The 25,742-nt window shown below is 42.6% G+C and overlaps 1 protein-coding gene across 5 annotated transcripts in view; it reads left to right on the plus strand.

Annotated features, from left to right (window-relative positions):
* SEMA5A (semaphorin 5A) overlaps positions 1–25,742 on the plus strand; it is a 472,196-nt gene that overhangs the window by 217,963 nt on the left and 228,491 nt on the right. For all 5 annotated transcript variants that reach the window (XM_045863616.3, XM_064596872.1, XM_064596869.1 and 2 more), the window contains exon 5: positions 7,710–7,755. In XM_045863616.3, coding sequence (XP_045719572.1) covers positions 7,710–7,755 — 46 coding nt within the window. The remainder of the gene's footprint in view (positions 1–7,709; positions 7,756–25,742) is intronic.

Raw genomic sequence — 25,742 nt, forward strand, 5'->3', positions numbered from 1 at the left:
GGGGGGAGTTTCTCCTGGACACATATGGTCATGGCAACAATAATAAAATTGGAATTATTTTAAAAATTTCATAGCCTAAAGTACATATATTTACTATTTTTGAGGAGGGTAGGAACAATTTTGATGAGGGAGTAGCTCATGACATGAGCATATTATTTGAAAACTGGGATCTAAATGTGATCTAACTGAATAACTAAAAAAATGAATTAAGTCCCGAAAAATCTGTGGAAAAAGCCCATGAAAGAGATATTTTTGGAATGGTTATAACCCCAGAGAAAATAAAGGCTCCTGGAATTTTCTTGGAGTCAACCAACATAATGAAAGTCTCTGGAGGGGCACCTGGGAGCCTTCGGCTCAGGTCATGATCCCAGGGTCCTGGGATTGAGCCCCGTATCGGGATCCCTGCTCGGTGAGGAGTCTGCTTCTCCCTCTCCCTCTGCTCCTCCCTCTTTCTCTTTCCCTCTCAAATAAATAAATACAATCTTCAAAGAAAGAAAGGAAGAAAGAAAGGAAGAAAGTCTCTGGAACAACAGTTATAGATAGGTTGGTGAGCTCTCTGAGTTGGTTACAGGATGAAATGAAATCTTCACATTCTTTAAGCTTATTGATAAGATTGTTGTATTATTTATTTACATTTAGATAATAAAATAATTTTTTATAAAAGACTTTTTTTTTTTTGCTTTAAAGGATAGTTATTACTTTTCCTTAGCTTTGAGATCATGAACTTACATTTTAATATTCAAGTCTATCAGTGCAGTTGACAATTTGGGTGTCATGGAGGATGTCACTACTTCAAGCTCTGCACGGTCACATGCTGACGACAGGTAGGAGGGAATCCTGCCATGAAGAGAAATCAGGGAGGACGAAGCTGGCAGGGGTACACGTGAGGCTGGCCTCTCACTTGACGTCCGCTCTCAGATTTCCCCAAATGGTGATGATTTCTCTGCAGTGTGTGTTTTGTCTTCAGATTGTTTTACAATCGACCATGGTCTAAAGCTTTTATTAAGTGGAAAGAGAAGTCACTGTCATCATTGTTTAAAACAGATTTGATAGATGTACTTGTTCTGTCTCTGTCTTCTCTTCATGCAAAATGCGTATCTGTCTGTCTTAATTATTCGTTCTCCTGCCCCTCAGTTATGAGCAAGCCTCTCACCTACATGTTCAATAAGAACCCAGGCTTTCTTCTTTGATTTTATAGCTATATTCATCAGAGACCAATTGAGTTATTCTAAGAGAATGTCATTTTGAAACACCTGTGTCTTTCATAATTAATGGAGGTCAGAGTTAAGTTTTATAGAGTCTCTAGATAAAATGAGTCATTTAGTCAATATGCTCATGATGGCTCAACCTTTTCTTTAATGCCGGCTGAATTTTATTACTTTACATGAAGACACAAATGAACTTCGTCTATTAAGGCCTGCATTGCTCCCTCAGAGAATTTATTGTTGTGCTTAGTGATTTGTTTGCTAATAGGCCACTGGGGAACATGATGGGACGCAGGAATGAGTTATACAATCCTACAATCAATAAAAAATAAATTCCAGTGAGGAGGGAGAAAGCGCACTCAGATGTCTAGTGGGGAAACTGTCAGTTTGTGTCTGCCAAATTTAATGGCTTTGTGATTTGAATTATTCAGTCTGTTGGATCTATGTGTCCCTCATATGTTATTACTCCTAACATTTGAATGCACAATGTCAAATTTTATTCCAAGATATGTGAAAAAAAGGAGATCCATACCAAGGGAAGAAAAACTCATCCTTTTGTTCACTCTCATCGTAAAACTGACCTTTACAGCATGGTAAACTCTTGCTTTGTACTTCTGTAACGAGAAGGGGCAAATAGAAATACAGAATAGTTCCCCTTGAGCTGTGCAACTAGTACATTCTAAAACCTATAATCTCTTAACCTCTTGCACCACTGCCTTTGTCCCCGAAGAATGGCAATATTCCTTATTACTACCTATTTACATCTCAGGGTGTTATGAAGATTAATGAGACCACTTAAATGCTTCGGCTTGCTCAAAGCATTGCCCTATGAGAGAAACTGACCCTGTATGAAACATTTGGTTAACATTCCCTGTTGGTGGGGAGCCAGAACCATTACTCCTTCACGTTGGAAAGGTTGGTAGCCTTTCTCGTGAACCTCACATATATTGTTTTCCCTCCTGTGTGCTCAGGATTGCAAGATAAAGTCATTGCCCCTCTCTAATGCCCTGGAGAACAGCCACTTTCAGGGACCATAGATCTCACTTTAGTGTGTGAGTGGCCCAACATCTGGGAATATCAATTTTTTATTCCCTTTAGAAGATTTTCTTTCATTTTGTAATCTTTAACTTCGTAGGTCGTTGACCTCAACTGTGATGGATCAAGCTGTCTTGGGAGATTTTGGGTCCCTCACGTTGCTAGCTGGATTGGAATGTGTCCAATAGCAAAAATGGACTCGAAGTTGTACTTGGAACCAAATAGTTTGAGGGAAGGCGTTTGAGCATAGTAGAATCCACACTGTGTTTTGTCAGGTTCTTAGGTTCCAGGGAGGTGATTAGGGAATTCCACAAATGTTTTGTTTCTACTTAGTTTTTTAAAATATCTTTTAAATCATTGAAAATCATGATAGATAAAGTGAATACTGAAAGGTGCCATATTACTTATTTCTACTATTGAAAGGTCCAGGGAGGCATTGAACTATCTACTTGGATTTTGTGTAGACCACAGTTGTGTATTTAACAAATTTTTGAAAGTCCCTACCAATTCTTTGTCTCTGAAATCACACAAAAAATAGCAACAAAAATGTAACCAACCAACTGATGCAAAGATTGACCTTAAATAGATGTTGAGGCTGTGCGAAGTTATAGGTAACATATTTCGAATAATTCTAGTTTAAAAATTTTTAAGTTAGCTTAATCAATTGACTATAATTAAGAAATATTATATGTAAGCACTTGTTGAATGAGTTTTTGTTAATAAAGAATTATCTTTCTGGGGTGCCTAGGTGGCTCTGTCGGTTAAGCATCCGACTATTTTGGCTCAGGTCTTGATCTCAGGGTCGTGAGATCTAGCCCTGTGTTGGGCTCTGTGCTGGGCGAGGAGTCTGCCTAAGATTCTCTCTTTCCCTCTCCCTCTGCCCCTTCCCACCCCCTCTCTCCTTCTCTGAAAAAAAAAGAAAGAAAGAAATAAAAAGAATTATCCTTCCTCTCTTACATGCTGAGATTTCACTTAAAATCATTTTGAAATTTGGCACTGAGTTCTAAAAAACAAAAACACTCAAAGTATTTCTCATAATTTATTGAAATATGTCAGGATAACAGGTCTTTCATCCGATGGTCACATATTCATGCAACTCTCTTGGCCATCTCGTATCTAAAAAGAGTCACGGTCTTTTAGGAATTTGTGTGACTCGAGTATACTGAGAAATGTTATAGCGTAGCTCTCTCAGTGTCATAAATGAAGAGATGTGGGCTCTCTTAAAGTACGGGCAGGCAGTTTCAGGAAGAATTTGTGGGAAGTAAGGAGGGAGAAAGGAGGCACCGTGTAATCAGCCAGACCAGTAGGATTAACACGTTCACTTAATGGGGAGACATATAGCATAGTCAGATCTCAGTCCCAGGGGTGAGAATCAATTACCTAGAATCAAAAGCTTGCCATTAGCAGTGTTGAGACTTGAATCATCTCAAAACGATATGTAAATGCACCTGTGGATTGAAATGTAGACATGAAATATTCGTGCTGTAACAACTATTACTGTGTGTGGGGGGGTGGGTGTGGGTGCTGGTGAAATTAGGAAGGGGTCATGGGATGACTGGCTGGTGAAGCTGAGTGGCACGGTGGGCCAAGAGAGAGCACAGCGTGAGAGGTCTTGATACTAATGCTGGGACTTTATCTGATCCTAATAATCTCGAAGAGGTGCATTGCACCTCTTAATTTGCAGACTTTTCCTCATTGGCACATTGAAAGTATATACCTTCTAATGACGACTCAGCTTTAGGGTTCCTGAATTCTCTGCCTTTTTTTTTAAGATTAAAACAAAACAAAACAAAACTGAGGATGGTTTAAAAATAATGACTGGTTTGCATCTTGTAACCCAGAAAATACCAAAGGAGAAATTCCAGTCCTTTTTGATGCTTCTCTCCACTGGGGCTCTGGGCATGGCGGTGGTGGTGGTTGTTTGTGGTGGCCTCTCATAATTACCGTGGCTCTTTCTCTGTCCCCTTCCCTTCCGTTCCCCTCCTGCGTGTCTCCACCGTCCTGAGGTATTACTGACCAGGTGGTAGTGAGGGCACCATAGCTGTGAGGTGTTCAGGGGAGTAGGAGTAAATGGTTGAAATTCACCAGCAATGGTGGGGGCAGGGAGGGCTACTTTTACAGACTGTCACCTGCCCGTCCGCGGAGTGAGTTTTGCCTGGGGACATGTGGATTGAGAATGTGGCATGTTTCTTATCATAAATCAGCGTCTTCTTGTCTTGGTCTCTTGGGGCTGCTAGAACAAAACTCGACAGACTTGGGTGGCTTATAAACAATGGAAATTTATTTCTCACAGTTTTGGAGGCTGGGAGTCCAAGATCAGGGAGCATGGCTGGGTTCTGGGGAGGGCCCTCTTCCGGGCTGCAGAAGGCTGACGTCTCACTGTGTCTTCCCATGGTAGAAAGGTGACGAATCTCTGGAGCCTCTTTTATCAGACCATTAATCCCACTGATGAAGGCTCCAACCTCATGACCTACTCATCTCCCCAAAGTCCTGCCTCCTATCACCATCATCTTTGGGGGTTAGGATTTCAACATAAGAATTTTGGGGAGGCACAGACATTCACACCATAGCCCTTCCTTCACGGACAGCACCTGAAAACTGGACCCAGGGGTCTCAAATAATGATTTCTATACCTCCTCTGACCCACTCCCCAAGTAGAGAGAGGTCTTTGAGCTTTTCTCTCCAGTTGTCCTGTCCAAAGCTCTACAGAGCATGGTGGACACTACCATCCTCTTTCCTCAGTGGTGTGAAGGAAACTCCAGCTCTTAGTTTGTGTGTGAGAAGTGCCTTTCTAGAAAGTTCCCAGTTGTGGATATGTGTGTGTGTGTGCGCGCGAGTGCCCACATGTGTGTACCCAGCAGGGGGGTGGGTGTATGATGGGAAGAGAGAGAGAGATGGGGGGGTGGCCTTGCAACCTCATCAGAGCCCTTAGGTAATTAATTGATTAAAAATATGAATTATTTCTTTTACTGTAAGTATTTACAGAAAAAGTCTTTCTTAAAAGAGCTAGTGAGTGTGAAGAGTGTGAAGACTATGTTCCAGAACCATAAGCCAAACAGTGCTGTCTTCTGTTCTAAAAAGCCCATAGGGCCATCCCATCCCTACTGACAGCAGCCCGCACTCCTGAACACACAGTCACGCTGCCTTATGCCTAAAACTGGGAATGCCTGGACAGCAGAAGTTCTCTGTCCTTCTCTGTCCAATGGAGAATGTACTGAGAATTTTGATGTGTCTGGAAATTTCAGTATTTTCCACAAACTGTCTAGAAGTGGCTACAGTTGATGGAGTGCTTGCAATGGATCAGACCCCATTCTGCACGTTTTCCTTGGATGTAACCCTCCCAACAGCCGCAGGGCGTAGGTAGGACTCTTAGCCCCATTTTACAGATGAGAAGACTGAGGCGCAGAGCGCTTAAGCTTCCTTCCCGAGGTTGTGTAAGTGGCACAGCTTTGGCTTTTGCACGGATATTCTTTACCACGGTGTGATCCCACCTCCCGGAGTCAAGGCACGGTGACCACCTTCAGCATCCCACAGGCAGGAAGCCGGTTACGAGACCGGTGCGAGGGTGGGGAGCCATGGTGCTCATAAAGGCAATGTATGTGTTACGGCCCATTAATGGCCCCGCTGCCACTCGTAGGCCTCTCATCTGAAGGATTGATCTCTGCAGGTGTCTCGATTTCTAGCTTCTCTTGGAGGAGTCATGCTGGCCTCTCTTTCACGTCAGGTGAAGGCTTGGCCCATCTTCCGAGGCTCACCAGTTCCAGTGGTGCTTTCCGTGGCAGCTCAGCAACGCTCTTCCATGCACGCGCCGGGTTCACGTTCCTTCCCCTGCAGGAAGATGTTTCTGTTGGAAACCTTGCCTCTGCGTGGTGCCCGACCAAATAAAAATAGACTCTGCTGTCACATTCCCTCGTCAGAGGCATCCTTAATCTGGGTCCGCAGAGAGGGCTGTGGGCTGCCTGTAATAAAAGAGAGGGGAAGTTTTCCCCAAATGGCTTTGTGGCATGAGCCAAGCAATGCTTCTGGGAGCTTCTCTGGCATTATTTCAGAGATAAAATTGGAGGTTCGGAAAGAGTGTGGTGAAGAGGCTGCCGAAAGGCTCAGGAGGTGGCAGCGTTCGCTGAGTGTGGGACAGCAGGGCTCCCCCCTCCCCCCGCCGTGCTGGGGGACAAGCCGGGAGATAGCAGAGTGCCCGGGGGCGAGTCGCTCGGAGAGTGAGCTTGTCCCTTTCCTTCCTCCAAGCAGTGCACACACATACACACGTGCTGCTGGATGCTGGCTTCCCTCTTGGCCCTGCCTTCCCATCCCTGCCCACACAGTAAGGCTGTTTCTCAGTCTCCCCAAGGGCATGCCCTTGGCCTGACTTGGCTGTCGCTTGTCACTCCCAGCAGGACAGCGTGGCCACTTCTGACATCTGCCCACCTCCCCGGATAGTGAAAATGATGGACTTCAGCTTCTGGCTGGTGTCGAGACACTTTCCTTACTCTCTTAGTGCCGTGGAAATCATCTTGGGGCGCCCGTTACACGAAAACAGCGGCTTCTTGGAGACCCTCCCCCCACTCATGTGTTCATAGCATCTGCTTTCCATTCTGCGCCCGTTCTCCTGCACTTACTGTTCACACCTGGGCTCACTTTCTCCTCCACGGTGCCCCATTCCTCGTCGGCACGTGGCGAAGGGGGCGCTCACGATCTGAGTCCGAGGCCAGCGCGTCGCCCCCGAGGGAGGCCAGTGTGTTTCTAAAAGCTACAGCGATCAAGTGCAAAGCCTGATGGTGACTGATGTTAGTGTTTCCCCCCTGCGATGCCGATCTCGACTGCATATTTCATTGCTCTTCGCCTTCATTGTTGAAAACAGATAGTTCCCTTTTCTCTGCTTTCTTGCTTCACACTTGGGCAGCCAGAGGGGGGGACCCTTTCAAACCCTTGATGGCAGACTGACGAGCTTATGCTTCTAAACATGCACACGCTGAATCCATCCAACAAGAGAGAACACTGTAACGCTCAGACTATGGTTGAATTCAGAAGCTGGACGCGTTGTAATTGTAAATCGTGGCGAATGTAGGTGATCTTGAAGAATGAAGACTCGTGAAGAACGGTTTTGTATTCTCTTACTTAACTTAAACTCAGTTTCAGAATCCATTGCCCGTGTCCTTTGGTCCTTTCCACGTAGAACAAGAGAGTCAATTAGTAATTGAGATTTACCTTAGTCACACACCAAACACACACACACACACACACACACACACCTTATTTCTTAACTTTCTTGCCATCCCAAATGTGCACCTGTTGACATATTGAATGCCTCTCTGAACTCCGAGGTGCAAGGAAAAACATGCTAAACACATTCTTAGCAGGAGAAGGCTTAGGAAGCCAAAAATCATTACTTTGTTTTCCCTTGTTCTCATAATTTTTATGACCTGTAATATTTTACATCTGTTAAAAATAAAACTCTCTTTTTGTATTTTGTAGAAACCACCTCTTCAGGTTACAGCTTGAGGATTTGTCTCTGATCCAGGTAGGTGCAATTTATCTTTCTCGAGCTTTCATTTTCCATCCCAATTAGCTTACCGTTGGAGGGCATGAAGACGGATGTCTGTTAAGGTACCAATCACGGCAGAGCGGGTGGTGCATTTCCCCAGCGGGCCAGGCTGCAGGACTCCTGGCTGCCCTGTGTGACATGACTCATCACCTGCTTTCCTTCCCCACTGGCCCTTTTCTCCTTCTGGGCAGCCTTCCTTTCATGGGCATCATCCCGATTTATTCTTTGTCACATGGTAGATAATTCAAAGGACACCTCCTCAATGTCTGGGAGCACCCTTCCCCCCAGTTAGAAGAGTCGCTGATTATTTACTTTGCTGCCTTCAGCCATCAGATTTTTGTAAAAGGCGGTTTCCTTAGAAAGACATCTTTGTTTCCTCTTTATTGCTTACAATGATATCGATATGAATATAGGGGTTAAAAACCACATAGAGCAAAGAATAAGTGATAAAATCCCAGATAAAAATGCAGTTTATCTACTTCCGGTTTCACTGTTTGAAGAAACAGCCTGAGATCCTTCTGCCTGAAAAGAATATGTATTTTAGTGGAAGTGTCTGGTAACCAGGGTCTCCTTCGACAAGGGGAGAGTTAGGAGGACATGAATATCTCCCTGGCCGAGCGTCTGGAACTCCTCCACGGAATGTGCCAGAACTCCTGGGCGCTGTGCAGCTTTGGAGAAGTTCTTCAACCAATCTTATTATCGCCCTCCTGTACTAAAGCTCTAAGAAGTAGTGGACAGAAGTTGATCCTAATTTCTTCTCTGTGTAATGCTGGTATTTGTGAACATCCAGGAAACTTGAGAGCGAGGATTTAATATTAGACCTATCTTTTATTCACCAGGGCCTCAAAATAAGCCAGAGCTAATTTTGGTAAAAAGCAAGGGCTCTGAAGATCTATAGACCCGGGTTTAGGATACAGCTTCATGCGTCCCAGCAACTGTGTGTTTCCCCATCTGTGAAATGGCCACAAGGCACTAATTATCCTCACAGTGTCACTGCTAAAATTAAATAAAGGAAGGTGTGCAAAAGGGAGAAGGCGTAGTAATTTCTCAGCAAATGTTAATTGCTTTTGTTTTTAAAAGTGATAATGACAAATGATGACTTATTATCGTAATCATTTCAACACACCAGCCGAGAATTAATTGTCTTGCCACTGCAATTTAGTATATAAATCTTGAAATGAGTCGATTTGTTGGTTGAATTCATGAATGTATTAATAATAAGTAATCAAAATGATCAGCAGTTTAACCAAAATACTGCTTTAAAACTCTGATTTTTCAATGGTCTTTTATAAAAGGCATAGATCTTTCAGTAGATGGGAACTATATATTATGCGCATTTTGATTCTCACGGTATACTAGATTATCTGCCACAGTGTGTGTGGGAAAAAGTGGAGCGTGTAGACGTGGGTACAAACATTTGTTGACGTGTGCATACTCATTTCCTCGTCTCCTATTGTCTTGGCTGAGGGGGTCTGGAAGCATTGGCATACTGGTAGCAATAAGCTCATTTAATGTACAGTTCGCAGTTCTTGTTCTCTTTTCCTTAAGGCTTTATGTATGTGAGAGAGAGAGAGCGCCCATAAGTGGGGGGGAGGGGCAAAGGGAGAGGGAGAAGCAGGCTCCCCGCTGAGCCGGGAGCCCGATGTGGGACTCGATCCCAGGACCCTGGGATCATGACCCGAGCTGGAGGTAGATGCTTAACTGACTGAGCCACCCAGGCGCCCCTACAGTTCTTGGTTTCTAAATTTAATTCTCCACTAATAAGAACCAAAGTTTCTTGGAGAAGTAGCCGGTTCCAGGCCCTGGGCAGTGAAAGTCCCAGAGAAGCCTGAAATATCTTGTTGTTTCAGGAATTAAGGACCTATTCAAAGCATGATGAGGGCAGGTCAGAAGGTCCTAGGAGCCAGCTGGAAGTGGGCTCACTGAAGAAATCTGGGATAATTTGATTGTTAAATCATGGTGTATAATCAGTCTCAGTTTATAACATGTTGAATAAACTAAGAATCAATGAGGATATACTAACATCAAAATAACTGAGTAAGTACACAGATGAGGCAGAAGGGACCGTTCTTCCTTCTTAAATGCCAGCTGACAAATATTGAAGGAATGATTTAATTACAAAATTGTTACTTGGCAACCATGATACTAAAAATTGATTCAGGCACAAATGATCAATGGCTGTGAAAATGTATGGGTGAGACTTTGATGATGACCAAGATATTTATGTAGTCTCAAAGTATTTACCTATAACATATTTATTCATTATAAAAGGAAAACTATCTTTTGATGGTGAAGAAACCCAGCCAGTCTCACCGTAACCAAGTAATCAAAGGTCCCTTCAACCGTAATGGGACAAAGAGCCAGCAAACGTGTCCTGACAGACTGTAGAGAAGGACACAGCAGGATTTCCTTGATGTTTGAACTACAGATTATAACCAGTTTCATCAGGAGGAACATCACACAGACCAAAACTGAGGGGCATTCTATAAAAAATTGGCCTCTACTCTTCAAAAATCACCAGGCCATGAAAGGCATGGAAAGAAAGAAGGGCTAGTCCCTCATCAAGGAGACAAAATGGCATGGCAATCAAATGAAACACTTGGTCCAACTCATATCTTGGAACAGAAAAAAAAAAATTTTTTTTCTTGCTATCAAGGACACTATTGGGACAACTGGCAAAATTTTAATGTCTGGGGAAGCCTGGGTGGCTCAGTTGGTTGAGCATCTGCCTTCAGCTCAGGTCATGATCCCAGAGTCCTGGGATCGAGTCCTGCATCAGGCTCCTTGCTCAGCGGGGAGCCTGCTTCTCCCTCTCTCTCTGCTGCTCCCCCAGCTTGTGCTCTCTCTCTCTCTGGCAAATGAATAAATAAAATCTTAAAAGAAATTTTTAAATGTCTGTAGATGAGATAGTAGAAATGTATTTATTTTCTGATTTTGATAATTGTGATGTGATTATGTAGGGAAGTGATCTTGTTCTTTGGACAAACCTACTGAGATAAGTAGGGGTGAAGGGTATGGTTTTTCCAACATATTCTGAAATCATTTAAAAAATTATAACACGTGCACCCAGAGAGAAAGAAGCAAATGTGATAAAAATAATTAATGGGGAAATCGAAGAATATAGGTGAAGGGCTTATTAGAGTCCACTGTGTTTTTCTTGCAAATTTTCTTTAAGTTATTGCAAAATAGAGAGATGCAAAGAATCGGACCATGCCTTCGCCACGGACGCGTGCCTGCCATTGCTGTGGGGGCGGGAAACCAAGTTGCTCTTCCCATCATTGCTTCCCGTTGCCGTGATGTCCTTTTGGTGGAAATCAAGGGTAGGTCATTGATGGAGCTGAACTGTGGAAAACCCATCAGCATCACCACCTGGTGAGAGAGAGCACAGAGGGCCCAGCAAGAAGACCGTGACTTCCTGAACGGGGGCTTTGACAACAGAGCCCTTGTGACAGTCGTCCGATGTCACCTTGCCTTTGGTGCAAAACAGTACAGCTCTCCTCTTGGACATTTTGTGGTTGTGTGTGCTGCTCGGGAGCCTACTGTTTACTCAGTGTGGAGAGAGATAAAGCTTGAGGTTCTTCCTGACAGGCTGTTCCTTCTTACATGTCTTTGGTAAAGCAGTCTTACTGATTTCTATGAATAATTTATTTTAATTTAGATGACGATTTCCAAGGGTGACCAAAAAGAGAGGCGTACGGATAAGCAGAGGGTTGTGCTCATGTCATAAATGGTATTGTCCAGCAGAAACATAATGCAGGCCTCATGGCTAGTTGATTGAAACTGGTGGTCACATTCAACTAAGTACAGAGAAATGGGGATTATTTTTAATAATATATTGGTCTTCACTCATCGTATCAAAAATGTTATTTCAATATGAAACTCATTACAAGAAATTAACGAGATGTTACGTTTCTTCTTCTTCTTCTTCTTCTTCTTCTTTCTTTTTTTTTGCATTGAATCTGTAAAAATCTCATGTGGATTTTACACACAGAGCACGCTATGATTCGGACTAAACCCCGTGCAGGAGCTCAGCAAGGCAGGTGCTACGTAGTTGACTGAGCCATTCTAGAGGGGGTGTGCAGAAGCCTTTATGACTTGAATGCATTCAGTTATGTCATAGAAATGTTATTTTCTACAAGGATCAACTGGATTAATTTGAATGTCTCAGGCTAATAATTACCTCCTTCCTTCTCTCACTAAAGATAAAAAAATGATTGTTTAAACACGAGAAAGTAAGGACGCTGAGATAAGGGAAAAACAAATTGCAACGAAGTGGAGAGAATCAGAGTTGAGAATCTGCAACAGGCCTTGTTTCTCACCCGACAAGGCTTCGTTTGATCTTGCCCCCCTCTGGGTGACAGCGGGGTCCACTTCCTGGTGGCCATGAGCTTTTTTCATGTCTCTCCCCATCCCCTTGAGGCACCTCCTCCTGGTAGGTCATGTCAGGCTACTTATAGCTTCCTAACCTGGAGGCTCTTCCCCAACAGCAAGCATTTGCTCTTGCTGTCCTCTCTGGTAAACACTTTTACCCCATCGTCTTCTTAATCTCAGAAGAGGTTACCGATCCTGAGTCCCCCAGAGCCCCAAAGGCGCCTGATCCCGAGTTACCCCCTCTTTGTAACTTACCCCAAGTCAGTTTGAGTTGGTGACCCTCTGATGCATTTCACAGCCTCACAGCCTCTATTTCCGACGAGCCCTTACTGTCTCACATGGAAATTCACCCTGTGTCGTGAGGAGCGTTCTCTTTCTGTCTCCTTGGTGTCGGTTGAAGTGGATCACTAGATTAGGTTACCTGGCAAGTGATAGACTCAAGACAAATATCTGTTGATTTCGAGTAATATGTTCGCTCTTTAATTTTCTAAACTTCTCATTAGTGGGGTGTAGGTAAGCTTCATAGTTTGTCCCTAAATTTGAGGAAAGGAACACAACCGAGAGAATAGAGCAATGAGCAACGCTTGCTGGAAGAGGCATCCAGCAACACGTGTATACACCCTCTCTCCCCAAAGGATGATTCTAGGACGAAAGGGCTCACTGCTGGCTCTGATTCCTTCCTTTCTGACACGCCAGTCACCTCTCTGCTCAGTCCTGCTCTACACTGTTCCTCTGCCCCGAATTCGTCTCCTGCCTTGACAGTGTTTTAGGATCAGTAACGAGAAAGAAGATGCTGATTAATGTTCCTTCTTTTCCTCCTACTGAGTGGTAGTTACGGAATTCTAGAGACTGTCCCCTGTCAGTGTCCCCCAAATTCAATGTCCTGCATTACATAGAGTAGCCAGCAGAGCTCTTGGCCAGAGCAGGAGCACAATGAACGCCTCTCAGTGGACCCTCTCCCTCTCCCCTTCCTCAGGTCCCCACACTGGTGATGCCAGGTTATGCTGTTTGGTGAGAGGAGAAGCGGAGGGACCAGGTGTTAGTCCTCCCGGAGCAGTGAAGGGAGGACGGAATGCAAGGTGTCGGCATTACACATGGGAGTCAGAGCACATTGTCCATCCAGACATGGTCATGACTTGGGGCTCAGCTTGTGGAACTGTGCCAAAATCCCTTGGTGAGAAAAATGGACTTTGGTGATGGCCTCAGAATTCGAAAACTCAGATTGCCTGACAAGCCCAATGCTGAAAGCATTCTGGAACCGGAGTCAACAGCACCCCGAGTCCGAGTTCTTGTTCCCTTTGCCTCTCTAGCAAGGGTGAGACATCACTGGAGGGGTTTCTAGAGCAGAAAAGATTTGAGCCGGGATTGGGTTGGGGCAGAATTCCTCTGTTACCCTGAGTGAACATGATCTGTTTGAGGAAAGTCTCTTGGCATCACCACAAAAATATGCACATATAAATATACCATGAGGTAAAATGCCTATATGCAGAATATTTGTTACAATTTTCAAACAGGCATACCTTTTGTATTAAAGCGAAAGATCAAGCGTTGCTTTGATTTAAGGAAATAAAACCTGTTTTTCATCAGTGTCTGGAGAATCAGATTATCAATGTGATATCCTTTCTAAGGCATCTTTCCACTCAGAGGCTGTGATAAGTTTCCTTGTGGCCCCCAAGTGCTGAAATTTATCCATGGCATCTTGAAAACCAGTCAGGCATAGTGATAGAAGACGTGGCATTCACCATTATGCATCTCTCCTACTTCTTGTCATGATAACAGATTCAACTCTTCAACATCACTTTTCTTCTTGCCTTGATCACAGCAGTTATTTTTCAAGAACAAAGAAGCTTTTTGAAAAATATAAAAATGCAGCTGGCTTTAAGACTAATTGACAACATTTTCCCATCTAGGATCGTGCCTCGGATGGCCCAAGGTAAACACTCCTTGAAGAGCGTCCTAAGAACACAAAGGGGCTGCAGCTCATTTAGCCTCCCTATCTTGCTAATATTCTTCTGGGAGATGGCTCAAAATCCATTTTTCTATTGTTTTCTTACTGAGGGAAAGGGATTCACAGCCTATTTCTCACTTACAACTGCTGGAATAAGCAGAAAAATTGAAATCTGTGTTCCAATTTGCCACCTGCCTCTCCACGATTTGTGAGTTAAAAACTGTTAAGTCTCTGACAACCTGGTCAATATTGGTAGAGATTTCTCTTGGAAGTTAAGGTAGATGTTGACTTTGTTTCCTGAATCTTTAGGTTTGGGGAATTGACTTTCAACTTGAGACAGTTTCTAAACCAGTGTTGCTCAACTGGGGGCTGCTTAACCCGCTGGGAACCTCTGGTTTTCGCCACTGGTGGGGGCCGCTACGGGCAGGCGGTGGGTGGAAACCAGGGATGCTGCTCTGTATCCTACAATGCACAGGGCAGCATCTCCCCACTCCGCAAAGACTATCCTGGCTCAGGGCGGTAGTAGCGCTAATGTTGAAACCCCACATTAGATCATCGCTGCCTCTCTCCTACATGCTTTGATGAAGCCGCTTTCCTAGTCTGTGAAGTGAAGATTACTTCATTGAATCCGTGAGATCTTTGATGTGCTTAAGGAACTTTTCTCTTTTGATTTCTTCATATACTTAACCAAACACATGTATGAAACCTTAGTGGCCATTTCTAAAGAAGCTGCTGGAATTCTTGAGTTTAGATGGCTTCCTTTTGTCAGTATGCGATTAAATTTAAAAATAAATTCAATTTATAGTGCCAGTACCTCTCTGATAGGTCATAACAATATGATGTAACTACCCTCTGTTGGAATTCTTTTGTATAATTTAAGGAATGATGTATTACTTAATAATTTAGAATAACTATTCAAATGAGATATTCATATGGACTAATTGTTTAAATCAAGTTTTATACTTATATCGAATAAGGAGAGACCAGTCTCTACTGTAGTCCTCAGAAATCATAATTCTAAACTTTATTTTTGCCTTTCTTTATCAAACATGTTCCTAAAATCATGGTATTGTAGAAGGGGAAGGAATCATAGAGATCATTGTTATTAAAACCTTTCAGGGGTCTGCAAACCAGGGCTTGTGGCTCATAGTTAAAGTTTCCTTGGAACACGGCCACACCCATTCATTTGCATATTGCCTGCCTGGGATTATAGTTCCTGATGTTTCTTGGAGCGCAGACACACCCATGTGTTTCATATATTGTCTACCTCTGCTGCAGAGCAGGGTTGACCAGTTGTCACAGAGACTGCTCTGCCTACAAAGTCTAAACTATTTGCTAAGTGACCCTTTAAGGAAAGATTTGTTATGGTATCTGGTACATAGCAAGTTCTCAGTGTTTCCTGAATGGATGAGTGAACGCAATATGAGGCAGTGTATTTTGTTTTTAGTTTTTCAGATGGTATTTGGTTGCTGTGTTTATTTTGAGTCCATGCCCAATGCCTTCGTGGTCCCAGGTGACCTTCTTCCCCACATTCTGGACTCTTGGGGAGCATTCCCTGTTCAAGTGCTGTTTATCTACCCATGTATTCAAACATTTTTACTTTCCTTTTCTCATAACTTCCTGGAGGATTTGTGGTTGTTTATGTGAATTTTATAATGACAACTAGGATTTTACGAGTTTCAGAGTCTCGGTGAAGGTGAGCTAACTGCTGTCTACAGACAGTCCTGTACTCTCAGTGGCTGAACACACACACACACAAAGCCTATTACTCACTTGCATGACAGTGCAGCACAGAGGCTGTGGGGGCCCCAATCTATGCTGCCATCCAAGAGCCCAGGATGTTCTGCCTTATGTGCCCCCATCTTCAACCCACATCTGCAGGAGCAGCATGGAAGGAAGAATGGAAAACCACACAGAGGAGATCATATGGGCCATGCCCGGAAGTGGCACATCTCCCTTCTGCCCTAATTCCAGCGGCCATCACTCAGTCACATGGCCTCTGTCAACGGCAAGGGGGGATGGGAAGTATAGTTTGCCAAACCAGGAAGAGGCACAAAACTGGGACATTAGGATAGTGGCAGGCACTAGCATTTTCTCCCAGACAGTGCTAGGAAAAACAAGACTAGCCCCTAGGGATGCCCTTACTGCTCCCTGTTCTCCATCGCCCCCACTCCATCACTGCCGTTCTACTTTTCTACTATACACAAACAGACTCATTCACACTTTCAACATTTCTGTAAACGACAAAGTGGAGATACCTTGAATAAACCACTTTGGACCTCAGCTTTCTCCATGGTGTATTTTGGAGACAAGAGCCAAGATGAAGAGTGGAGTAACCCTGCCATTCCTTTCAGCATTAATATCTCCGTGTCCGCCATCCTTCTACTTTCTCTTTATTCTGTCATTGCTCAAATGACTCCTGGATTCCTCTTCTTTAAGGACAACTTTCCCCACAGTCGGCAACGTGGCATTATGCTTATTTGAGGCAACTGCAGTGACCCAGTTGCCATGCAGTCGTGCTGACGACAGTAGTAGCAAGAGCAGGTGGCCCTTGCTCTACCCTTACTCTGTACTCAGCTCTTCACATGCATTGTCTGTCTCGACTTTCACCCTCTCAACATCATTAAGGTTGAAGTTATATTATTTTTAATATTTTTTAGTGGAGGAGTTGAAGTCAGGAGAGTTTCTGTGGTTTAACCAGCACTGCCTAGCAGGCATGTGACTGAGCTAAAATACGGATCTGGGCATGTTGGACTCCAGGGAACAGGCTCTTTGTCACTAACCAGTATGCTACTTTCTTGTACTCATTGGTACGGGCTGCCGTACCGTCTGTGGTTGACAGCTGGCTTACAGGGAATGCAGTGGGTAATTTATAATGACGAGTTATACCTGGATTTTAGGTTGGGTTTCCTAGAAGTCAGAGACAGGATTCCGTATGCTTGTGCTCTATTGAGGGCATGTTCTTAGCAGGTGGGGAGTGAGGAATATAGCAGAGAATGGAAGTAGGCAAGGATTTGCTCTGAGCTGGAGTCTAGCCTCAGCTTGATCGCAAGGGAATTCTGGAGCCTGGATGGAATCTCAGTTGGTCCCCTTTGAGGCCAGGGGGGATGATGATTTATGCTCAACTCCCACTTGTCTTTCAATCATTAGCTACTGATTTTAGTGTTTGGGGGAGGTGTGGTGACATAGTCTCCTAACGAGGTAGCTCTCATCAGCCAAGAGCAATTTTCAGAGAAGGGGGCAGCTGTGAACCAGTATGGGCCAACGCTCCCAGTAGCCGGTGGAAGGGCCACTGCTCTGCAGGGAGTGCTGGGTAAGGCACCAAGAACACCCACTATAGTGTGTACTACTCAGGAGGTTTGCATATTTTACTTAGGCTTGTCCTGATATTCTAGACCTTGCCTGTGTAGGTGTCAGCCCCTGTCACCAAAGAAGTGAAATATTTGTATGTCTTCGAAAAAAGAAAGTAATACATACTTGATTACTGAATGCATTCTGTTGTGTTCGTCTTTAATGATTTTCCCTATCCATTTCTGAATTTATGCCCCAGAAACTGATTTGAAGATGCATGAATATTTTTCTTAGTTGTGTGTCTCCTTTAGTTTCCTGAAATAAAGTCAGGAAGTTTCTGTGAGCCAGCAGCAGATACTGTCTGGCAGTCGCAGGCTGGTAGATAAACGGAAGGGTCCATTTCATTTATCTAAAATGCATTTCTACTGCTATTGCAGAAGTGGCCCCAGCCCCTGACAGAGCCGCTGAATGATGGGCCTGCTTAGATTCTCTGCCCTGCTTTCAGTTTCCTTATTTGTGTGCCTCTCCCCAAATGCTGACACAAATAGATAAGCCAACATACCAGAAGCACCCTTTGTTTCCGAGATAAGTAAAGGATTTCTTGTTTGGGTAAGAAATTAGGTATTCGGTGACCTCGGGGCCAAGTGAAAATGCACAGCAAAGGAGAAATATAAATGAAAAACATGTGAGTCACATGGGCCTACCATTCTCTATAGTGACCGGACTGAATCTCCTGATTTGGTGATTCTTTAGCATAGGGACTGTTTGTCATCCTGAATTTATTCAGTGATAGAGTTGGATAGAATAAGTGTGAGTAGAGCTGTGATGGGCACTGCCTTTGTTTAATGTATGTGTATCAGACTCTCCTTTTGCTGTTCTCTAATAGCTAACCCTTTAGAGTTGAGATGTTACTTTGTCATTAGGTCACAGTCCTTACTCTGTGTGCATCAGTTCTTATGGGCTTAGGGGCCGGCCTCTTTCAAATGACAGGATACGATCTCTGCTATGACTTTATATGGGTTGATTGTACAGTTTAATTCTTGAAGTTCAACCCTGTTTTCAATTTTGGGGGATACTCAATTTTTATTTACATGTTTTCTGGAAGGCACAGAGGCAAGTTGCCCACTCAGATATTCACTATTAGAAGGAGTCTACTTGGGGTGCCTGGGTGGCTCAGTCGTTAAGGTCTGCCTTCGGCTCAGGTCATGATCCCAGGGTCCTGGGATTGAGCCCCGCATCAGGCTCCCTGCTTGGTGGGAAGCCTGCTTCTCCCTCTCGGACTCCCCCTGCTTGTGTTCTCTCCCTCGCTGCCTCTCTCTGTGTCAAATAAATAAAATCTTAAAAAAAAAGAGTCTACTTAATAACAAAATAGGTATGGGTATGTATGAATTGAAGTCCAAAGACCTTGTAAATTTCTTTGCTGAAAATTTTTAATCATCATTTGGGTAAAAGAGCATTGAAATCAAAAGTAGTCTTCAAAGTATAGACATCAGTTTCTGGTTCAGGAAGGTGGAGACACCCCGCATACTGCTCTTCCACCCATAAAAATGTAGCATTTAAATGACAATAAAGATATGTAAAAGGAAAATCGCTATGAACACTAGGAATGGAATCTTATATGTATCCCAAATAATTTGAAGACATTTTTTGCAGGCACCCTTTATTTGGAAATTTAGAAATATCCAAGAACAGAGAATACCAAAACCCAGAACATGGTAGTAAAAGCCAGATGCCAACTACAACTAATTACTTCAGATGATACAGTAATAGTCCAAGGAACACAATATGACATTTAAGAAGTTCCAAATATTATATTTAATGAGATTCAAGAAAATATTATAGTTATTCAGTAAATATGGAAGACTGAACACTAATGATTACCTCAGCTCTTTCCTGACACACAATTTTGAAGACGGGGACAATATTAAAATGTTACAAGTTCACAAGAACAAGTCATATGTGAAAGAAGATGAATCTGTTTTGGGTTCAGGTAGAGGTTAAGCCCCCAGTGGATTGCTGCTCAGAAAGAGAGACGCCAACAGACATTTGGCTCTCACACAGCGGTGTGGCCAAAAATTAAGGACTCGGTGGGCTTCAAACACATGGCCAGTCTTCTCCCTGAAGGCGATTGCCAAAATGTGACGGTCCTGTGGCTGAAGATCTAAGTTAAAGCAGAGTGCAAGGAATTTCCCACCACGTTCAAGGACCAAAGAGCTAAATAGCCAGCAGGTTCCTGACTGAAAACTCTGGAAGACCATACGCTAGAAACAAAGATGAATCAGAAGTTCATTGAATCTCCCCTGACCGCACTTCGGCCCTGACTCAGCTCCGTCCCTGCCTGTACCTCCTCCTGCCCCTCATCTGCTTAACAGAAAAGCAAAGCAACTCTCTCTGAAGGAAGATTCTTTGGTGGAAGTAGCATAATTCAGAGTCTCTGCAGTTGCCTTGCAGTAAAATATTCCGGATGTGTGAAGAGGCAAGATTTGTGACAGATAAATTAGGTAAAAACAAGCAATAGAATTAAACCCACAGATGATCCAGTTAGCACAATAAACTGGGAGATAAGTTGCTGGAAAATATCTAGCCTGAGGTACAGAGAGTAATTAGGGGAGAAATGCTAAAGGTAAGAGACAAATATCATACATTCAAAATTCCATCTCACATATAATTCGAGCCTCAAAAGGAGAAGAGGGAAAGCAAAGCAGTAGCTATATTCTCAGCAATATTGCTGAGACTTTTCACAAATGATTAAAGACCTCATTTACCAGGGTTAGACGTTCAGCAGGGACCAAGAATGATAAATAATATAAGACCACATCTAGACACATTATGGTCAAACTCCTGAAAACCAATGGCAAAGAGAAACATCTTAAAAAGAACCAGAGTGGGGAGAAAAAAGACACACAGCCCTCAGTGGAGTAGAAATACGATTGACAGCTGATTTTTCAGTGGAAACCAAAGAAAGCAGGAGGCAATGGAAGGAGCAGTTAGATTTCCAGACCTTCCCTCCCTTAATACAGCAGCACAGGAGTCCTGTGTTGCCCTGATAGAAGATGGAGGCTTGGGTTTAGAACATAACAAACCTGGAGGTACCCAGAAATAGCTTAGATCTCTCATTTAAAAAATGGAAATTAAGTGTAAATCTGTATACAGTCTGTGTGAAAGTGGAAATTAAGTGTAAGTCCATGTGATCCCAGCTCCTCTCCCCTGTGTGTGGTGTTCATGCTGACATATACTTTACCTGGACGTTTAGAATACACATTTGTCAGTATTTAATAGGCTACAAGTTGAACTGTAAGGATATTGACATTAGTAGTTATTCTAACCCAAGAAAGTCACATCCAGCATAATGGGCACTGGTAACTCCTCGTCTACAAGGTAATTCATGTACCCAGCTCTATTTTTTTTTTTTTTTTTTTACAGTTCCCATTTTGAAAAATAGGTGATAAAACCAACTGAAGGAGAAACTTGGAGGAAGTAGAAACAAGAAGTTGCCATTAATGTTTTCTGAAATCAGAGAAGATACTGCATCCATGAAACAGGGAAAATAAAATGTGTAGTCTATTAAAAAAAGTCCTTCACAGATTATGTTTAAAATATGAGTGATAAAATGATGTCAGTGGTCAATTAGAAAATAAATTTGATGAAATCTCCAACAAAGTTGGCTAGAGTGAGAGATGGAAAGCGAAGGAACATATGTGAACAGTATATGATTACTACACCGGGCCTGCAATAGAGGCTCCTACAGGAGAGAGAGGGAGACAAATAGGATGAGGGCAAAGAGAGGTAGTTGTGGGATTATTGTGCTTCTGGCTGTAGGAGCAGGTTGGAGTAGGTAGAACGGTGTCAGAAGGTATCCTTCCAGGAAGATAACCATATTGGAATCCCGGAGGTGTTTGAATGTATTTGGAGAAGGGGCATCTGGATGGCTCAGTTGGTAGAGCGTCCAACTCTTTATCTCAGGTCCTGGTCTCAGGGTTAAGAGTTCAAGCTCTGTATTGGGCATGGAGCCTTTTTTTTTTTTTTTTTAAATAAAAAAAGAATGTATTTGGAGAAAACGCAAACTTATAGCTGGGCATTGGGGGATAAATTAGTAATAAGTACATAGAAAAAGAAACCAGAATCCTACTATCACTGAATGTTCGTGTCCCCCCCACCCCAACCTCCAAATTCATATATTAGAACTTAGCCGCCAATGGGATGGGGTTTGAACATGAGGTATTTGGGTAGTGAGTCAGTCATGAGGAGAGAGCCCTCATGAATGAGATTAGTACCCTTATAAAAGAGATCCCAGAGACCTCTCTTCCACCGTGTTAGGTTACAGAGAAAAGCACTATCTGTGAGCAGGAAGTAGACCCCCACCAGACACCCAATCTGCCAGCACCTTGATTTTGGACTTTCCAGCCTCCAGAACAGTAAGAAATAAGTTTCTGTGTTTTATAAACTACCCAGTTTATGGTGTTTTGTTATAGCAGTCTGAACAAACTAAGACAAGACCATTATTAACTCCCAAGAAAAACAAAACTGTTTTGAGAAACATTTCTTACTTTATGGCACCTCTGTGAATAGTATTGGCAAGGCATATATATGTAAATGTTGAATATCCAAGCAGAATTACGATAAAACAACACTGAGAAAATAGGAACAAGAAGTATATATATTGATGGGGGTATTGATAGGATAGGTTGAAAAAGGAGCCAGTTGGTGATATTTTCAGCTGAAAAAAATATTAAGAAACCATAGTAAAATTATATTGTTTAGAGATGTGGAGATAAATGTCAAAATAGACCATAAAAGAGTTGAACGTTCTTACTTTGAACAGTGTGTGGGACCCAACATAGAGGGCTTACTTGAGTCTTTTATTTTAGCTCTTGTAGATTTCTTTATAAATTAAGTGTATGTTTAACTTAAGGTAAAAAATAATATCGGGGTGCCTGGGTGGCTCAGTCATTAAACGTCTGCCTTCGGCTTGGGTCATGATCCCAGGGTCCTGGGATCGAGCCCCGCATCGGGCTCCCTGCTCGGTGGGGGGGCCTGCTTCTCCCTCTCCCACTCCCCCTGCTTGTGTTCCTGGTCTCGCTATCTCTCTCTCTCTGTCAAATAAATAAATACAATCTTTAAAAAAAAAAATCAACATGATAATTTATTCTTAAGGCATGAGAAGGCTGCCACGGAAAAGAAAACAACAGAGGTCAAGAAAGAATTCACAGAAATAAAAGTATGAGGTCTCAACATATACAACTCATCAGAAATTATGCAAAATGAAATTAGAGGGTTCCATAAAAATGCCTTTAAGAAGAAAGTAGATAGTTTTAATTCAGATCACAAGTGGTTAATCATATGAAGATTATTTTGATCAAAAGGAAAAGTAGAAATGCAATTAGAAATTCTTTGGGGGAAACCAAGATAAATAATAAGTATACAAGTAAATGGTACTCCAAATATAACACAAACTTGGGATGATTTTGAATATAAAAAGCAAAAGCAACAAATGTGGGTGAACACAAGGGCCGCAGTTTTTATTTGTGCGTAATTTTTTAGGAGTTATTTATCGTTCACAATACAATCAATTTTCAGTGATGCTTATTTTATTTTTCGCTAACAAGTTTTTTGTCTCATGAATGGGATATTCTGCTGGATATTCATCTTCTCCTTTCTGGCTTTCTTTGAGTATCATGGTAAAAACAAGCTTAGATTTCAAAATTTGTTCCTTTTCAAAATATTTTATTACAAGACTTTGTTATTGTCTTTGTAAATCTTTGTTATAAACTTTGTTAAACTTTGTAATTGTCAAGGATTTTTTTTTTAATAAGTTTTTATCTAAACTCCCGTTAGTTAACATACAGGGTAATATTGGTTTCAGGCGCACAATATAGTGAGTCAGCACTTCCAAGCAACACCCGGTGCTCATCACAAGTGCCCTCCTTCATCCCCATCACCTATTTCCCCCCCGCCCACCTACCCTGTGAGACCTGAAATCATAGAAATACTAGAAGAGAACACAGACAGTAACTTTTTTGACATAGGCCATAGCAACTTCTTTCTAGATAGATCTCCGGAGGCAAAGGAAACAAAAGCAAAAATAAACTATTGGGACCTCATCAGGATAAAAAACTTCTGCCCAGCAAAGGAAACAGTCAACAAAATTAAGAGGCAGCATATGGAATGGGAGACGATATTTGCAAATGACATATCTGATAAGGGGTTAGTATCCACGATCTATAAAGAACTTATCAAACTCAACACTCAGAAAATGAATGGTCCAATTAAAAAATGGGCAGAAGACATAGACATTTTTTCAAAGAAAACATACAGATGGCCAACAGACAAATGAAAAGGATTGTTTTTTATTTGGTTCTTCTGATTCTTCTTAAATAGCCGATCTAAGTTTTACTACACGGACACATGAATGTGCTCTTTATTTTTAAAAAATTTTAATTTAAATTCAGCTTAATTAACATATAGCATATTATTAGTTTCAGAGGTAGAATTTAGTGAATCATCAGTTGCATGTAACACCCAGTGCTCATCATATCACGTGCCCTTCTTAATGCCCATCACCCAGGTATCCCATCCCCCCACCCACCTGCCCTCCAGCAACCCTGTTTGTTTCCTACAGTTAAGAATCTCTTACTGTTTGCCTCCTTCTGTTTTCCTCTAATTTTGTTTTTCCTTCCCTTCCCTTATGTTCATGTTTTGTTTCTTAAATTCCACATGAGTGAAATCCTATGGCATTTGTCCTTCTCTGACTTATTTTGCTTAGCATAATATCCTCTAGTACCATCCACATCATTACAAATGGTGAGATTTCATTCTTTTAGATGGCCGTGTAGTATTCCATTGTGTATATAGACCACATCTCTTTATTTATTTATTTATTTTTAAAGATTTTATTTATTTATTTGACAGAGACACAGCGAGAGAGGGAACACAAGCAGGGGGAGTGGGAGAGGGAGAAGCAGGCTTCCCGCGGAGCAGGGAGCCCGATGCGGGGCTCGATCCCAGGACCCTGGGATCATGACCTGAGCCGAAGGCAGACACTTAACGACTGAGCCACCCAGGCGCCCCATAGACCACATCTCTTTAAAGAAATGTGGAAAATTAAACAGCTGCATTGCTGACCTCATCCTCTACATGTTTACAACTTTTTTTTTTTTAATGGTACCTTTTAGGAATGTTTTGGGGTTTGTAAGTTTGGTAAAGAAATAGGAAGTTTGGGCATTCTTTCAGTTTGATCTCAGCTTCTTTTTCTTTTTAATATATAAATTAAATTTATTTTTTGAGATAAGTTAATTAGCAGTGGTGATCTTCATGTGGTAGGTGGTTTGGATTTTCCTTTTTATACTTTATTGTAATTTTCCAGATTGTCTGCTGTATATATGCTTTTTTTTTTTAGGGTGGGCAAAAGCTAATCAGTTTAAATAGACTCACGAAGAAAGCAAACAAAAAAACAAAAAAACAAAAAAAACAAACCCAAAAAGCAAAAAAAAAAACATAATTTAAACCTGGTTTCAAAACTTCTTTCCATATTATAATTAGCGTTTGTTAAGGGTTCCCGTTCTGTTCTCTTGGCTTGAGCCTCCTGTGAGTCAGGGAAGACATGCTGAAGGAATGGGTGTTCCATCTTCTTTTTTACCATCCACACAGTTCCCTGCTCTCCTAGCAGGTACACATCAGATTTCTACACTTGACAGTAGCTGGTTCTGTCTTAGTTTTTAAAGCATTGTGTTCGTCTAAATTGGCTCACGTTCGTATCATGGAACCTTCGATGCTTCTTTGGTACCTGGGACCATACCTTGGTGATCATTGCCCATCTACTCTGAGAAACAGCCATGAATGAGCCAGGTTCATGAGCATGAAAGGAAGCATGCTCTTTTCAGCACTATCTGCCCCATAGCGTCACTGTGAAGGTAAAGCAGAGATGAGATTCAGTTTGGCTTCTGTGGCAGTTCAAACGTGTGATGACATCACTGTACCCAGAGGATCCGCAGCAGGGTTCATAGAGCAAGCTCATGCTCTAGCCTGTGAGGGGCCTCTGTCCACTGCTCGCCTCTCTCTTTTCTTCCTGGGATTATCAGGGCCCCACTGTCTGTGATTCTGGCAGTATTGCTGGTGACATGGTGTGGTAGGTTAAAAATTGGCTCCCCAGAAGATGTCCAATGTTCTAATCTCTGAGTCCTGTGAATGTTACCTTATGTGGCAAAACTGTGGCTAAGAATCTCGGGCTGGGGCAGCTGTCTTGGATTACATGAGCACGTCCTAAGTGTACTCGCAAGTGTTACTTTAGGAGGGGAGTGGAGTGGTGTTTGACAACTGCGTGCAGAGGAGAAATCCCCGTGAACATGGAGCAGAG

The sequence above is a fragment of the Mirounga angustirostris genome, unplaced genomic scaffold (genome assembly GCF_029215605.1).
Source record: "Mirounga angustirostris isolate CCGP_5_RB_7025 unplaced genomic scaffold, mMirAng1.0.hap1 SCAF_7, whole genome shotgun sequence".
Classification (NCBI taxonomy): domain Eukaryota; kingdom Metazoa; phylum Chordata; class Mammalia; order Carnivora; family Phocidae; genus Mirounga; species Mirounga angustirostris.